The 17,337-nt window shown below is 45.9% G+C and overlaps 1 protein-coding gene across 6 annotated transcripts in view; it reads left to right on the top strand.

Annotated features, from left to right (window-relative positions):
• NIPAL3 (NIPA like domain containing 3) overlaps positions 1–17,337 on the top strand; it is a 51,215-nt gene that overhangs the window by 24,279 nt on the left and 9,599 nt on the right. For all 6 annotated transcript variants that reach the window (XM_024125258.1, XM_024125259.2, XM_055083608.1 and 3 more), the window contains 6 exons: positions 921–1,092; positions 3,673–3,732; positions 8,081–8,226; positions 11,719–11,815; positions 14,695–14,830; positions 16,705–16,793. In XM_024125258.1, coding sequence (XP_023981026.1) covers positions 921–1,092; positions 3,673–3,732; positions 8,081–8,226; positions 11,719–11,815; positions 14,695–14,830; positions 16,705–16,793 — 700 coding nt within the window. The remainder of the gene's footprint in view (positions 1–920; positions 1,093–3,672; positions 3,733–8,080; positions 8,227–11,718; positions 11,816–14,694; positions 14,831–16,704; positions 16,794–17,337) is intronic.

The following is a 17,337-nucleotide window of genomic DNA, read 5'->3' as shown; positions in this document are numbered from 1 at the left end:
TCACATGTCCAGAACCAGGAATATTGTCCATGCTTGGGCCAAGTATCCACCCGAGGGAGGGCAGGATCCAGTAGCACCCACAGGGCTGCCCAGCAGAGCAGCCAGCATTTCTACAGAAAGGAGTGTATCCAAGTGGGCACACTGAACACGGGGACTGCTGGGCATTGCTATTAGAGGGAAAAGTCAACCCAAGGGCCAGGCTAAAGTGGGGGTCCTTAGATGCTCGTTGCCTATGATGTGCATCAGAAATGCACATTTCCAGGCCTCACCCACATCTCCCCGTTGAGGATGAGGCCCAGGCACATGTATTTTTTCAAAGCTTCCCGGGGAATTTAAGGCTTCCCAGCCAATTTGAGAACTACTGTCTCAGAATAGCAACCTAAGATTTAGATCACTACTGCTTTACTCTTCTCTGAGTCAGAACTCCAAAAGAACTTGACAGGTCTCCCCGAACTACTTTTTTTTTTTTTTTTTTTTTTTTTTTTGTATGCGGGCCTCCCTGTGTTGTGGCCTCTCCCGTTGCGGAGGACAGGCTCCGCACTACTGCTTTACTCTTCTCTGAGTCAGAACTCCAAAAGAACTTGACAGGTCTCCCCGAACTACTTTTTTTTTTTTTTTTTTTTTTTTGTATGCGGGCCTCCCTGTGTTGTGGCCTCTCCCGTTGCGGAGGACAGGCTCCGGACGCGCAGGCTCAGCGGCCATGGCTCACGGGCCCAGCTGCTCCGCGGCATGTGGGATCCTCCCGGACCGGGGCGCGAACCCGGTTCCCCTGCATCGGCAGGCGGACGCGCAACCACTGCGCCACCAGGGAAGCCCTCCCCGAACTATTTTTAAAAGTGGAGGGTGGATTTAGGATTCGTGCATCTTAGCATCTTTTCCCCGGAGATCTGGACAAATCACATTCTTTCTCGGATTTCTAGAAGTTCTGTCACATCCGCCTCGCGGGCTCCAAGGACCCTCGGGCCTATTTCAAGACCAAGACATGGTGGCTGGGCCTGTTCCTGATGCTGCTGGGCGAGCTGGGCGTGTTTGCCTCCTACGCCTTCGCCCCGCTGTCGCTGATTGTGCCCCTCAGCGCCGTCTCCGTGATAGGTAAGACCCAGCTCCCACCCCGCCCCTCCCTTGGGACTTGCCCACCGCTGTGAGCAGGTCACCGCCAGGATCAACAAGACTCACCAAACCAGCTTTTGCTTTGCTAGTAATACCTAACACTTACAAAGGGCTTCATACTCAGCAGGACTTGCTCTAAGCACTTTACAGACAGTGATTCTTCTAATCCTCCTGGCAGCCTTTTGAGGGAGATACTGTTATTATCCCCATTTTACAGATGAGGAAACTGAGGCACAGGGTGGTGAAGTTACTTTCCCCAAATCACACAGCTAGCAAGAAGCAGGGCTGGGATGCAAACTGGCTGTCTGCCTCCAGAATCTGTTTAAGATTCAGAAAGTTTATCAGAATTGCTTTTTATTTCTACTGCAGAAGGAAGATAAACCTTGACACATTCATCCTAACACCGTCAAGATAAAGTAAGCTTTCAGAGTTCAGGTATTTCGCACCTCTAAGAAATGCACATTCAACTCATTCTCTGATCTTTTTACATCAACTGATACCATTTTTAAAACATCACTAACTGTCTCATCTGCCATTTTTCTATGATTTCTGTAATCACTGAACCAGTGTTTCAGAATGTTTGAACCAACTGGAAGACAAAGGAGTTTTAATGTCCATGAAGTCACAAATAAAATAGAATTAGAAAAAAAATTCTTTTCTTCTTAAGTAAAAGATGTTAGTAGATTAGTGAACAATAGTTTTTTGTACATAGGAGCAGGGACAGTGAACTTGCTTTGAAATGTTTCCTTCCATCTTGCTGGTAAGCATTACAGTGCCGAGAATCTCTTCTCTGCTCTTAAAGGAGAAAATCCTATTCTGAGTCTTAATCCTCCTGGAATTAAGAGGGCCTCTTCAATACCAGGGATGGCATATGCATGGCATTTATGTGCCCCTGCAGTACCCAAGGGAGATATCACTAATCAATCATAGTGAGCTTGGATGGGCCCTCAGAATTCTCAGAGCTTCAGGCAGTCATTACCAATTACTAGGAGTTGGCAGAGGAGCGGAAATCTATTTGCTTTCCCTGATCCTATTTATTGAAAGCCCCTCTTTTTCTTGACCAGGGTTGGTAAACAGGCAGCCTACAAGATGACTGAGGTCCTCAGGCATGCTGTGTTCTTTCCCACCCAGTATCGTTTCAAAATATCATTTGAGCGCCTTTAGTTGAGGCAAGTTGTCTGCCATAGTCTCAGCTTCTGTCTACTGTCTTACATCTGGCCCACTTTCTACATCTGTGTTGTTGCCCAGCCCCAATAGGTATTTAGGTTTGTCCTCTGCCCATTGCTCATCTATCCAAAGGGCTCTCAGAACCTTTATTGACAATGAGGAATATGTGACTGAATGACTAAGTGCTTTAAATCTTAGTCTTTGAATTTTAATAAGGATCAAATAACCAAATTCTTGAAAATGGGCTGAATTATAATGATGGGACTTCACATATCATCCCCTAGAAATTAAGGGGCTCCTAGAGTTTCTTAAGTCACCAAGTGAAAAATAATATTACAAATAAATATTAAAATAATAATCACCATTTATTGGGTACCTATTACTTATTAGTCACTGTTCCAGGTACTTTAATAATAATAATAATAACTCAGTTATTGAGCATGTACCAAGTGATTTGCATATATTATCTCATTTAATTACCCCTATGACTCTGAGAAGTAGGTATTTTCAGTGATGTGCTGATAAACCAACTCGAGAGAATGAGAGAAGAAGAAAAAGAAAAGAAAGAGAAGTTGGAGGGAGGGAGGGAAGAAGGGAAGGGACAGAAAAGTGGAAGAAGAAAAAGAAGACCTGATTTTTAATGTTTCTGATGTAAAGGGTGTAAATACCCACACTGTCGCTGATTCCAAGCTACCAATGGTTTCCTGGCTATTAACCCTCATCAAGCTGGTGAAGGCTGGATCCAGCACACGATTTCAGAGACTAGGAGACTGACTCTCAGGTGAAGTGACCTACCCAGGTTACCCAGCCAGAGGAGGCAGACCTGAGATAGTAACCCAGGTCTGTTCACGGTGAATGCCAGCCCCATCCTTTAGGACAGTCACAAGAAAGTTTGAGTACATCTGCAAACGTGGAAGAGTCAGGGAGTAAAAAGAAAAGAACCAGGGGGGAAATGTCAGAGGTAGGCATTGCCTTCCGAAGGAGTAAGAGCCCTGGCCTCCAACAGTCCTAGGTTCGAGCCCAGCCTTTCCTTGCCAGCTGCATGGTCTTGAGTGGGTCCTTTCCCTCTCTCAGCTTCAGTGTCCCCATTTTCCACATGGAATCATAACAGTGCCCACCTCAAAGAGCAAACACGCCAGAAATAACTTGTGTAAGTTGCCTGTCACACAGCAAGTATTCAACCCCCGGTGTTCCTTGGTAGGAAATCCTCAGGGAGGCTCAGAGAGGAGCCTCTGTTTCTAATAACAAGAGACTGAGCTCTTGGGGGCATGAGTGAGAGCTTAGGCAAGCTCCAATGCAAATGAGCCAACCCAAAGGGCACTGGCGAAGGGACTCCATTTGACTGATGGCAGCCTCAATGCTCTTCTCTCTGTGCTTTTTTTTTTTTTTTTATAGCCAGCGCCATCATAGGAATCATATTCATCAAAGAAAAATGGAAACCTAAAGACTTTCTGAGTAAGTTCGTGGATTTGAGCTCTGTTCTTAATTGTATGCTTGTGCTTTTCTTCATTATGAAACCAGCTCACCCCAATGCAGAGATCATTTTTCTCCTGCTCCCCAGTGTGGTTCTGTATCCCACCCTCATCAGGCTCCTGAGAGATGGGTTTTTTCGTCACTGGTTCCCAAACTTGGCTACACATCAGAACCATCTGTGCAACTTTTTAAAATGGGCTTTCATTTATTCAATTCAATCAATATTTATTGAACATCTATTGCTGGGATTTTAGGAGGTCCAGTAAAAGGCACCCTCTTTCCCTAACTGACTTTTAAAACAGAACTAAACAAGGAAGTCAAACACAGGAGATCAGAAGTTATGCTTTATTACTAATAAAAGCTAGATTAGAACACGCAGCCACATGACCTTGCTTACACTCTCCCCCAATGCGCTCCAGCCCACAGCTAGACCTTGGGCCAGTCTCCCAAGGAAATGTTTGGGTTTACAGAATGGAACACTTATCCAGAATTACTGCCGTACATATCCTGGGGCAGAGAAGGGAGAAAAAAATATCAAAGCCTGAGTGTTTAAATTCTTTCGATAGATTAACTCCATTTCGGTCGAGAAATGCAGACCAATGGGGCAAGAGGCAGAAGTGTCGGTCCATTGGAGCTTCCTCCACATAGAAACCCAAGGAGTGGGGAAGAAGTTACCTACTGAGTGCCACCCTCTGTTGTAGGTGCTGGAGATATAGCAGGAGGACAGATGAGGATCCTACTCTCATGGAGGTTACCGTCTAATGTATATGTGTGTTGGAGGGGAGGACATACAGTAAACAAGTTAACTATATAACTAACTAAATACAATAATTCTAGATCTTAGCGAGTCTTCAGAGAAAATAGAATGCTTTTTGTTGGGGCACTGGGGATGTGGGGATGCTTTTCCTAGACTGGTCAGGGTTAGACTCTCTGAAGAGGTGGGGCCCAGACCTAACTGATACTAAGGAGACTACCAATGCCAAGATCTGTGGGCAGTGTTCCATGTAGAAGGAGCAGCAGGTGCAGAGGCCCTGAGGCAGGAATAAGCTTGGTGTGTCCGGTATCAGTAAGGCCAGTGTAGCTGGAGGGTGATGAGTAAAGGAGGAAGCAGGACATGAGAGCAAGGAGGCATGGAGGAACTGGATGATGCAGGGGCTTACAAGCCATGCTAAGGAGTTAAGGAGTGACATGATGGTGGGTCCAGGCTCTATCCCCAGAGACTTTAAATCTGGGCTGGGGCCTGGGCATTTGCATTCTCATAAAGCTCCCCAGGGTGAAGTATATTAGTCTGCAACTTGCTTTGAAATGTATCCAAAAATAACCTGGCTTGATGAACGAGTGGAGGGTTGAAGAAAATGGATCGCGATATGGGATAAAGCAAGTATAATAAAATGTTAATTAAGAATCTAGGTGGTGGACCTATGGGTGCTTACTATTAAAGATTTTTTTTAATATAAATTTATTTTTATTTATTTATTTTTGGCTGTGTTGGGTCTTCGTTGCTGTAAAGGAGGAAGCAGGACATGAGAGCAAGGAGGCATGGAGGAACTGGATGATGCAGGGGCTTACAAGCCATGCTAAGGAGTTAAGGAGTGACATGATGGTGGGTCCAGGCTCTATCCCCAGAGACTTTAAATCTGGGCTGGGGCCTGGGCATTTGCATTCTCATAAAGCTCCCCAGGGTGAAGTATATTAGTCTGCAACTTGCTTTGAAATGTATCCAAAAATAACCTGGCTTGATGAACGAGTGGAGGGTTGAAGAAAATGGATCGCGATATGGGATAAAGCAAGTATAATAAAATGTTAATTAAGAATCTAGGTGGTGGACCTATGGGTGCTTACTATTAAAGATTTTTTTTTAATATAAATTTATTTTTATTTATTTATTTTTGGCTGTGTTGGGTCTTCGTTGCTGTGCGTGGGCTTTCTCTAGTTGCGGCGAGCAGGCTTCTTATTGCAGTGGCCTCTCTTGTTGTGGAGCAGGGGCTCTAGGCACACAGGCTTCAGTAGTTGCAGCACGCGGGCTCAGTAATTGCAGCTCACAGGCTCTAGAGCACAGGCTTAGTGGTTGAGGTGCACAGGCTTAGTTGCTCCACAGCGTGTGGGATCTTCCTGGACCAGGGCTCAAACCCGTGTCCCCTGCATTGGCAGGCGGATTCTTAACCACTGCACCACCAGGGAAGTCCTTGTGTCTGAAAATTTTTAAACACAAAATGTCAGGGAGAAGAAGCTCCCAAGATGCTGCAGACATACAGCCACATTTGGGAACCACTGTTCTGAATCATTGGTGTAGAGTAACAGCAAGATTGGGCCAGGAGGTGGAAAAAGAAAAGAATCTTACACTGAAAAAAGCAGAACTACTGCTCAGCAAACAAATGACGCCACAAAGACTAAAAGACTCAGAATGATTTGTAGTAATTCTGCTGGGGGAGGGGTGGGGCGGGGCTGGTTCTGAGATCAGTGTAGAGGTTTATGTCCCTTCCAGGGTCATGCTAGGTGGTCCTGGAATGAGAGGCATGCCCTATGTGAATTAGAAAAAGATGCCCCTCTGGGCATCTATAGTTCTGTGGGCAAATGCCTTGGTGAGCAGAGCATGGGCTAGATTTTAGCCCTCTTCACTGCCCTTGTGCAGTGAGCAACCTGCACAACTGTACCTAGCTGCCCTGCTTCGAGTTCTATTAAGTTCAGCAAACATTCACCCAGTGCTAGACCTTTGCTGGACAATGCAGGCATATTGATGAGTAAGACCTGTCCCTGCCTACGGAGAACTTAAGACAATAGACTTGCACAGAACTTACCATGTTGAGTTTAACCATGGTTCATTCATTCACTGAGCAATTGAACAACTGGTTTTTGAACACCTTTTGAGGCCTAGAATGAAAATAAAGGACATTTAATATGGTATCACGTTTCCTCGAGACAGTGAAATGAAACGGGTAGAGTTAATTCTATCACAGAAAAATCCAGAAGCCTGTGGTCACAACATGTGCAGCTCAGAACTCACAGCCCTTTTCAGCTTGCCTGGGGCTGGGCTCACTCAGCTTCCACCAGAGGCTTTTCACCAACCCCACAGGGTTCCACTGGAGTGTGACAGGACCCTGGGGAAGAGTCAGGAGACTCTGGTCCTTCGCCCAGGAGCGTGCCTCCTGGGCCACCAACAATTTCTGACAGGTCTGTGGAGTAGAGCATTGATAGTATTTAGATAGCTCCCTTGGGAGTAGGTTAAAGAGCCAGTTGGGAGAGGCTGAGACAGTTTTTCAAAGGCATACTGTAGGCTCTGAAGGTTTGCTTTTGAGGTTTTTTTGTTTTTTGTTTTTATCTAGCCCATCTAGCTTTAGAATGTTCCTTGTAAAATGCATATTAAAACCAGAGTGCAATACCAGAACGGCTAAAATGAAGAAAAAATATGCAGTTTTGCTCATACGCTACTGGTGGGAGTGTAAATTGGTACAGCCACTTTGGAAAACGTTTCGAAAATACCTACTAAACTGGACATCTACATCTTCCGTGACACAGGAATTCCACTCCTAGTTTTGTACCCAATAGAACTACATGCATATGTTTTCCAAATGACATGCACAAGAATGTTTGTAGCAACGTGATTTGTTATAACCCAAGACTGGAGACTACTTAAATGCCTATCAACGGTAGAAATGATAAATTGTATCCCATTCACACATGGACCACTGTACAGCAGTGAGAATGAAGAAACTACCACCACATACCAGGATACAGATGAATCTCACATAGTCTTGCATGAACCCAGACACAAGAAAACGTACTGTACAAATCCATTGATATAACGTACAAACCCAGGCAAATGGTCAGTGCTGGTAGGAGTCAAAGTGTTGCCCTGGGGGTGGGGGCTAGTGATTGGAAGGGGACACGAGTGGGGATTTGGGGGTCCTACGAATGTTCCCTTTCTCGACCTGGGTGCTGGTTACATGTGTGAGTTCCCTTTGTAAGAATTCATCGAGCACTTTTTTGTATGCATGCTATCTTATTAAAAATTTTTTTTAACACTAAATGTATCTTAAAAAAATGACATTCAGGGGACTTCCCGGGCGGCCCAGTGGTTAAGACACCACACTTCCTCTGCAGGGGGCACAGGTTCGATTGCTGGTGGGAGAACCAAGTTCCTGCATACCTTGAGGCGGGGCCAAAAAAGTAGAAAAAAAATGACATTCATGAAGATACTCTATTTTTTTTCAAGTAAAGAAAAACCCAAAATTCAAGCAATAACAGGTCCCCATATGTTACCCCAAAGACACATGCTGGACTGGGGCGGGCGCTTGCAATAAGCCCGGTGATGGCCTCCCCCTCCCTGCAGGGCGCTACATCTTATCCTTCATTGGCTGCGGTCTGGCCATCGTGGGCACCTACTTGCTGGTGACATTCGCACCCAACAGTCACGAGAAGATGACAGGCGAGAACATCATCAGACATCTTGTGAGCTGGCCTTTTCTCCTGTACATGGTAAGAGAAGCCTCGGTCCTTCCACCTGAGATGGTGGGGGTGGGGATGGAGTCCTAGGAACCAGAAACCCAAATTCCCAGCAAGACGGGGTTCACGGGAATCATGATGTATTTCACAGCGCCAAACACCACGCTCACAGAGAGCATGTAGTTCCTGGGGAAGTGCTTTTTTTCACTTGTGTCCTGAGTAATGTCGAAAACTGCATGTATAGTATGATAACTTGATTTTTTAGAGGTATTTGTAGGTCTGTACGTTACCTGTAAAAGATTGGATAGAAAAACAGAAACTCCATCAGTAGTTGTCTCTGGGAGATGGAATTATGATTGTGTTTTTATTTCACCTTCGTCTTTACATATTATCCAAAATTTCTACAGTGAGCATTTAAAACTGTTATGGTAAGAAAAAAAGTTAAAATTTTCAACAGTTAAAGAATTTTTTTTTTTTTTTTGCCCGCTATCACACAGCTGATAGAAGCTGATAGAAACACGGGAGACACTGCAGACTTTATCTCCTAAACCCCCAACCAGAACTAATCAAGGTTACAAATAGATTACAATTGACTAATTGTAATCTAAACTGATTACAAATAGCCTAATCAAGGAAAACATCTAAGGTATTTGATAAAGCTACTGGTGTATTCCTGCTCCCCCTGCACCATGTTAAACACTTTTTAATGTATTATCTATCAACAAAAATAACCAGTAAACGAGGAGTTTTATTTGAGCCACACTGAGGACTATAGCCTGGGAGACGGCCTCTCAGATAACTCCGAGGAACTGCTCTGCAGAAGCATGGTTTTCAGCACAGTTTTATATCTTCTCAGGTCAAAGAACATTAAACAAGTCAGGGATACATTCCTTAAAGTATAAAACAACAACAACAAAAAACAGATCATCATGTACACAGCAAGTCGGTCTGTCCTTGGTACCTGGGAAGGGAATCTTATCATCGCAGGGGTACTAGCATTGGCATCCCATGAAGGGAGGCATTTAATATTTATTTTTAATGTGAACATTCTTTACTTCTGGTCAGTGTACCCTTTAATAATTAAAGCAGGTGTACAATGTATGTTTGAAAGGCCACAAATAGGCCGTTTCAGTTAACATAAATATTTTTTTAATTTCTCCATTTTAATCTTTTTTTTTTCATATTTATTTATTTACTTGGTTGCACCAGGTCTTAGTTGCGACAGGCGGGCTCATTAGTTGTGGCATGCAAACTCTAAGTTGAGGCATGCATGTGGGATCTAGTTCCCTGACCAGGGGTCGAACCCGGGTCCCCTGCATTGGGAGCTCGGGCTCTCATCCACTGCACCACTGGGGAAGTCTCTGTTAGCATCAAATCTGAGTTAAATCATGTATGAGCCAGAATGACTTCCCTAGACCTCAATGTGTGAGATTTTGTTTCATCACATCTCAGACTCCCTCGATAGTCCTATAACATAGGTGTTTTTCTCCCCATTTTATGGATGAGAAAAGTGGATCTCAGGGTTAGCAAACTTGCTCAGAGTCCCGTGAGAGCCGAGTTGGACCTGAAGCCTGCCTGGCCTCACGAGTCACCACAGCCTGCTAACGAAGGTGTTCACCGTTTTGCCTTGACTCAAGCATCCTGGGCCTGCTGTAGAGGCCCCGAACATCCTTTTTCCTCAGATTGTCCGTGAGGCAGATGATAGATTCCGGGCTTCTCTTTCAGAGAGTCCTGGGCTCGAGTCCATTACATACTGTGTAGCCGTAACCAAGGCACTCAGCCGCATGCTCTGCCTCCCTCTCTGTACGTTAACTGGCGGGGTCACTGGACTCGGGGTGGCTGTCATGTCCACCCAGCACGTGACAGATGCTCAGTGACCAGTTCAGTTTGGCTTCCTCCATCATCACTGTGAGGCAGTGCCGCCAGCTGGAAAGATTGGGCCAAATCAAATTCAATAAATATTTATTGAGCGTCTGCTATGTGCCAGACACTGTGGGTATAAAAGCTAAACGAGACAGGCTGACGGAGCTCATGGTCCATCAGGAAGCACCAACACATATACAGCCATCTCACGATAGGACGCCAAGTGCTCTCCCAGTGTGTGTTTAAGCATCATGAAGAATGGGGGGGAGATCGGCCACTCCCAACCCCCTGCCCAAATGTACGCAGTTGGGAGAGTTGATGAGTAACTGTACATCTGCTTGATGGCGTATTTTGCAACAATTAAAGATAATGATGACAACTTCATAAAACATGAAAATTGTTTACGGTAACTAACAACAGCCCAGCACAAAACTGTGCTTTGACTGTGATGACAAGTAGATAAAATATGTATTCACTGTGACAAAGACAGGAAGAAACAGGAAAATGAATGCAGCTGTGTTTTATGGTCTCTAATTCTGAGGAATTTAACAATTTTTTTCTTTTTAAAATGCTCATTAATGTTTCTCCATTGGTTTTTGTGATAAATGAACTTCGGTAGGAGGTTGGGATAGGCAAACAGAGCTGAGCCATTGCTTTCATTTTGCTGGGGGCTGGGGCTGGCTTAACTCCTTGGAAAAGTATTGCCAAATGTCTGGACCTTTAAGGAATAGAAAGGACAAGCTGTTGCTGCAAAGGCGGGGAACTTCTCAAACTTCAGAGTTTTCAAACTTGCTGTTGTCTAGTAAGATTCTACTGACGGAGCACCTTCTGAACACCAGGCACTGGGCCCCCATCTGCAGGCAGTGTAGCCTAGTGGGAAAGCGCATGGCCCCTGGAGCCAGACTATCCGGGTTCAAATCCCAGCTCTGCCATTTGCTAGCTTGAGATTCTTCATAGAATTATGATGCTGATTTAGTGAGTTGAGTAAAGATAAAATGCTTAGAATAGAGCCTGGCAGATTTATGAGTTCATTAAGTATAAGCTGTGATTATGGCCCTCTAAGTTAAGAACTCTTATCCCTGTTTCACTGAGGTTTAGAGAACTTAAGTGACCTGGCTAAGGTCACACAACTAGTTTAGAAGGAGATCCAAGCTCATAACTGGGCCTCCCTGACTCCAGAAGTCCTCTTTTTTTCGACTCTACCAAGCTGCACGCAGTGGAGGCTTGGTTAGCAGACAAGTGGTATATATACTTATATACTTAACCAAAGAGCTCTTCTCCTCGCCGAACAAGCAGCTCCCTCTTTGACCAACTCCCAGTTTTAGTGGGGGTTACCATGGAGCAGTGAAATGGGACACCAGCTCAGCCTGATGAATCTTGACCATCCAAGACAGGATGGACCTGAGGCCAGCACAGCACCCTCAGAGCCTCACCACGAGGTGAACTGCTCTTCAGTATTGGGAGTAGAGAGATTCAGCATTCCCTGCTTTCCTGCAGGATATGTATCAGCGGTTTGGGAAATACTGGATGTTTCAATTCCCTTTCAACTCTGAGGGCCTGTGACTGATGCAATCAGCAGCATAAACTCCAGCCCAGCCCTCCAGGGTCTCCTGGTCTTGCCTATGGCCCCCACTGACCTCCCCGCCTTGCTGTTCTCTGTAGCTCGTGGAGATCATTCTCTTCTGCTTGCTGCTGTACTTCTACAAGGAGAGGAACGCCAACAACATCGTTGTGATTCTCCTCTTGGTGGCGTTACTTGGTAAGTGAGGGTCCTGGAGATTGAGTTTTGCCACCACTAAGTAGCACCAAAAGGAAATGTGGGTTTTGTTTACTGAGCTGTGGCATCTGGACCCAGGAGCTGCTGGAGGCCGGCTCAGGCTGGTCCCTCTGCATCGGCGGCTGCAGGAGCTGGGTCCCTGCTAACTGGACGCAGGCCTTGTCAGTTCCATTGTGCTGCTGACAGCGTTCGGTGTTCTTGCTCAAATACCGTGTCTCCTAAGTGCCAGGAGTGGTGCTGCAAACTGGCTAGAGCAGTGAGCCAGACAGACACCTGTCCCCTCAGGGTGCCACCCATTCTGAGAGGGAGGAAATGACAGTAAACGAGTTGACAAATACATAGATAGTATAAGTTTGGGCAGTGACAATTACAGTGACAAAGAAGAAAGTAGAGTAAGGGTAAGGGTGGGGGGTTAAGAGGTTATTTCAGAGAAGTCAGGGGTGGAACAGGTTCCAACAGGTGAGCCCCTAAGAGTCCATGTAAGACCTATCAGAGGTTAAGACTTAATTCTGGATTCAAAGGCAAGAATTGATTTTGCTCTCTTTTTTTTTTTTTCCTTTTAAAGGCATGGGTGCAATGGGGGAAATGGCTCCTAAATCAGATTGGGGCAAGGCTCTCACCCCACATAGAGTTAGATTTACTAAGTAGAGCTGTGAGAAGCACCCCTTCTTCCTGGAGAGGGAGAGGTGGGTGCGGCCCTGCCGCTACCTCCTAGTGACTGTCCCTGTGACTGTCCTCTAAAAATGGGCCTAAGAGGACACCCAGATCTCAGGGGGAGAGGCGATTAAATGAGACAAGCAATGGTCCCCAGTGTGTGTTGTTTCCTTCTGTCCTTCCGACAGCAAGCCCCCATTCCAGCGACAGGCCATAAAACACACAGATATGTCATCGTAGGACAGGGTTCCTTTTTTTTTTTTTTAACAGCTTTACTGAGATATAGTTTACAAACTGTAAAGCTCACCTGTTTAAAGTATACAATTCAGTGATTTTTAATATATTCATAGAGGATGCAACCATCATCATAATTGAATTTCAGAACATTCTTGTCACCCCAAAAAGAAACCCTGTGCCCACTAGCAGTCACTCCCCATTTTTCCATCCTCCCAGGCTCTGGCCAATGACTAATCTACTTTCTGTCTCTATGGATTTGCCTTTCTGGACGTTATTAAATAAACGGAATCGTACACCATGTGGCTGTTTGTCCCTGGCCTCTTTCACTGAGCGTCATGTTGTAGAGGTTCATTCCTGTTGCAGCATGACTCAGTGGTCCGTTCCTTGATGATTTTGTTTGCAAAGTGGATTGGAAGATCACGGTCCGAAAACGTTCTCTCCTGGTGAGTTGGAAGGTCAGAACGTTCTGAGGCACGTTGGCCAATTCCTTTCTGCCCCCTCCTCACCAACAAGGACAGCCTGGAAAAAGTGCTTGTCCTACCTGCCTGCTGATGTTTGAAAACTGTAGTCTAAGTAGCTGAGGGGCCCAGAAGCCTCTGTGTCTGCTGGGCTGTTGGCAGGAGAAGGCAAAATGAGCAGACGCTGAGAAAAATAGGAAAGCAAAGCATTTCAGCCAGAACAAGGAACTTCATTTGTACCATACTTGGGAGTTCCTTTTAATTCCTGCTCTGGCAGGGGCATCCAACAGTTTAGAGTTAGAAGTCGTTTCTGCAGCACTGGGTAAAGCAGTGGTCTCCATAGTGAGGTGGGTGTGTGGGAAGAAAAAATATTAGAACTGGTATTTTTTTTTATAGCTATTTGTAATTTTATTTACATAGGAATCTCTTCATCATAACAAGTGATGTAAGAATATGCGATATTTTCAATCAAATGGGCCTTAACCTCACTACCTACACATAACTACTTTTATTTATTTAATTTTTTTCAATATATATATATTTTTTAACATCTTTATTGGAGTATAACTGTTTTACAATGGTGTGTTAGTTTCTGCTTTGCAACAAAGTGAATCAGTTATACATATGTTCCCATATCTTTTCCCTCTTGCGTCTCCCTCCCTGGTATTTATTTTTATCTCCACCTTTTAAGTATATTTTCTACACGTTTTATGGTGTATATACCATATAAGCACAGTGTTACATGACTATAATTTTAAAATAAATAAATGTTTATATATTTGAAAAGTATATACGTATGCATAGGGGTATGCATTCCAAAACATGTGGAGACCTCTGGTCTAAAGAAATGTTTTTAAAAATACCAGTGAGTAAGCATTTTTTTATTTTTTAATTTTTTTTGCGGTACGCGGGCCTCTCACTGCTGTGGCCTCTCCCGTTGCGGAGCACAGGCTCTGGATGCGCAGGCTCTGGCTCACGGGCCCAGCCGCTCCGCGGCATGTGGGATCTTCCCGGACCGGGGCACAAACCCGTGTCCCCTGCATCGGCAGGCGGACTCTCAACCACTGCGCCACCAGGGAAGCCCAAGTAAGCATTTTAAAAGACCAAAAAAACAACACAGAAAACTCCTGAGCTCTGTACACACCACATTTTTCTTGTGATTGCCGTGAGAATGATACTCAAAAGAAGTTCATTGATACATTCGATTGTTTTGACCTTGCATTGTGTTCCAGACACAGTGCTGCCACTCTGGAGTTCACAGTGAACCCACTACCCTTTCTTGGTAGAGTTTAGAAGGGCGTTTGGAAATACCCTTCGGGGTTTTGCTTTACTCTCTGCTTTCACGGGAGGGTACAGAAGAACCAATGCCGATAGGATCTTCTCACTGTGTAAATCACTGGCTGGGCTCTGCCCGTGTTCCCTGCATCTTGGTCACTTTGTCCTTTGAGTTTATAAGCTGTCCCCCCCACCGTGTCTCTGAGGCTCCCGCACATCCTTGTTAACCTTCTGCAGGCTCAATGACCGTGGTGACAGCAAAGGCTGTGGCCGGCATGCTCGTCTTGTCCGTACAGGGGGACCTGCAGCTCGACTACCCCGTCTTCTACGTGATGTTCGTGTGCATGGTGGCAACTGCTATCTATCAAGCCGCGTGAGTTGCAGATTCTTTTCCTGCTGGGCTTCCCCACAAAGGTGTCTTCCAGCTTCTGGGCCTGATTACAATTGTTTTTGAAGCTGTAGGGCAGGTAGAACATTCAAATGTTCTGTCGCCAGGGTTTGGCATCCACTGTGGAGAGACAGGGGTCGCTAATTTGCTGAGTTATCACATGGAGGGGTGCCGTGCCGCTTGCAAAGCCTGGAGTTGGATGTATTTTTCCCTCTGCCTCAAAATGTGAGAACCACGCAATCAGAGGCAGCCTTGATTCCCATCTGGACCAAGGCAGGTGCCCACTTCCGGGGCCTCAGAAGAAGCTGTGCTGTCTCCGTGAGGCACCTATTTGTCTGCCCGGTGGAAGACAGAAAGTTGTCTCCAACTTTCTTGTCCTCAAGAAATCTTTCCAAGTAGAAGAGCAAGGTGATGGTTTCTGCCTCAGAAGCAGCAGTTCTGAGGGTAGACCCTTGCTCACGTCAGAGATCCGGTGCCCAGCAGGGGGCCTGGGTGAGCACGTGACAAACCTGCGTGGGGACGGAGGGTGGACAGTGCAGGTTTCAGTGTGGTGCATGGGGCTGGTTCACCCCGGACAGGTCAGGCCCTGGACTCCAGCCGCTGGGGCTCACCATCCACCAGCGGTGCCTCCGGGGAACATAGCGGTGACCGCTGCCACCCGGGTGCCCAGTGTAAGCTGTGCCCTCACTGCCTTCACAGAAACTTGAATTCATTTGGTCCCCACGACAATGGTATCATCCTCATTTTGCATGTAAGGAACTGTTGGGAGAGGCCAGGAACCGGAGGAGCTGAGACTGGAACCCTGGCGTCTGTCTCCCTCCCCACCCTGCGCCCCACACCCCTCTGCTCTAGGCCTGCTCCTCAGCTTCTCTAAGACACAGACTCCCCGTCTGCAATGACCTAACAGGAACCCCTACCTAACTGAATCGCAGCAGGCTCTAGTAGGATACGGGGTAGCGTCCAGTAAATAGCTTCTTTTATGATTTTTGTTACTATTATTATGCTGATTATGACTATGCTTAGTCCTCCTACAATGATTCTGGTCATCACCCCTGAGCCTCTGTCCAATGCAAGGCTCTGTGCTGTGCCCTCCAGGGCTTATAAAGATGATCAGGTGTCCCGCCCTCCTCAGGAAGCTTCTCACTCACACATCACACATTCATCGAGGCCTGCTGTGTGCCGGGCCCGTGCTGGGCCTTCCACTCACAGAGACGTGCGATAGTCACTGAACTCAAGGTGCTCACAGCCCAGGTCCGAGGACAGCCGGGTAAACAGACGATTACAGTTGGGTGGGAAGTGTGTTATGGTGTAAGGAACTTTGCGACAATAACCCAAATGCTATGCAGAGAATGGACAGAGAATATATTCCTAAATGATGGAGTGTTTATCCTAGGTGGAGAGATTAGGAGTGACTCTAATTTACTCTCTCTTTTTCCTATATTTGTTGCAGTGAGAGTTGAATTAAGAAGAAAATTTGTTTAAAAGAATAATTATAACACGAGGCAGGACGTGATAAGCGCTACAGGAGTTTCTTGGAGTGTTAAGGGACCAGGAATGGCTTTTTAGTGGGTAGGGGATGCAGGGAACACAGAGGTGAGGAGGAGGGCATTGCGGCCGTAAGAACCATGTGGTCAGAGGTGTTGGACGGGGAGAGGGATGGGCCTCAGGCTGTGTGTCCAGAGGAAGAGTAGGAGCAAAGCGTGGACCCCAGCCCAGGAGACACACGAGGCTGGCATCTTTATAATCCCAAGGAATATTCCTTCATGCCTCATCTTCGTATTTTCAGACCAAGCCTGCAGTCATCGGCTTTCACCTCGGCCTTTCGACAGCCCACTGACCAGAGTGCTTTTGTGTTGAAGGTTTTTAGGTCAAGCCTCACAGATGTATGACTCCTCTCTGATTGCCAGTGTGGGCTACATTCTCTCCACTACCGTGGCTATCACAGCAGGTAAGGGTGTGGTTGCTAGATTTCTGTCTTCTACCTTGACAGCAGGGACATTAGCCCAGTGTGGAGGGAAGGGGCACTGCCTCTGTCAGAAGGCCGATTCTGCTGACTTGTTCTGCCCGTCACAGTTGGAGATGGTTTTGTGGGGAAAGCACAGGATTTAGAGCCAGAGAGGCCTAGGTTTGCACCCCAGCACGGACATGGAGCTGTGTAGCTCTGGGAAAATCACTTCACCTCTCTGAGCCTCAGTTCCACATTCATAGCATGGGAGTAATAATACTTTCCTCCTAGAATTGAAATATGTATAGTTCGAATGTCCCCTACTTTGTACTGCTTGTGTTAGGTTTCTTTAACAGTTTTAACCATCATCTGCTAACTCCACAGCCTCCACTGGCCAAGTGACCACACATTTCTTCTGTATAATTTTTAGAGATCATGAGTATATACATAACACGTGCTCAGTAAGTGATCATCATCATTATTACATTCCCCTTTTCTTCTACTCCATCCCTATATATATATATATATATATATATATATATATATT

Source organism: Physeter macrocephalus, chromosome 3 (genome assembly GCF_002837175.3).
Source record: "Physeter macrocephalus isolate SW-GA chromosome 3, ASM283717v5, whole genome shotgun sequence".
Classification (NCBI taxonomy): domain Eukaryota; kingdom Metazoa; phylum Chordata; class Mammalia; order Artiodactyla; family Physeteridae; genus Physeter; species Physeter macrocephalus.
The sequence above is the reverse complement of the archived record's forward strand: the minus strand, read 5'-3'. Positions and strand labels throughout refer to the sequence as shown.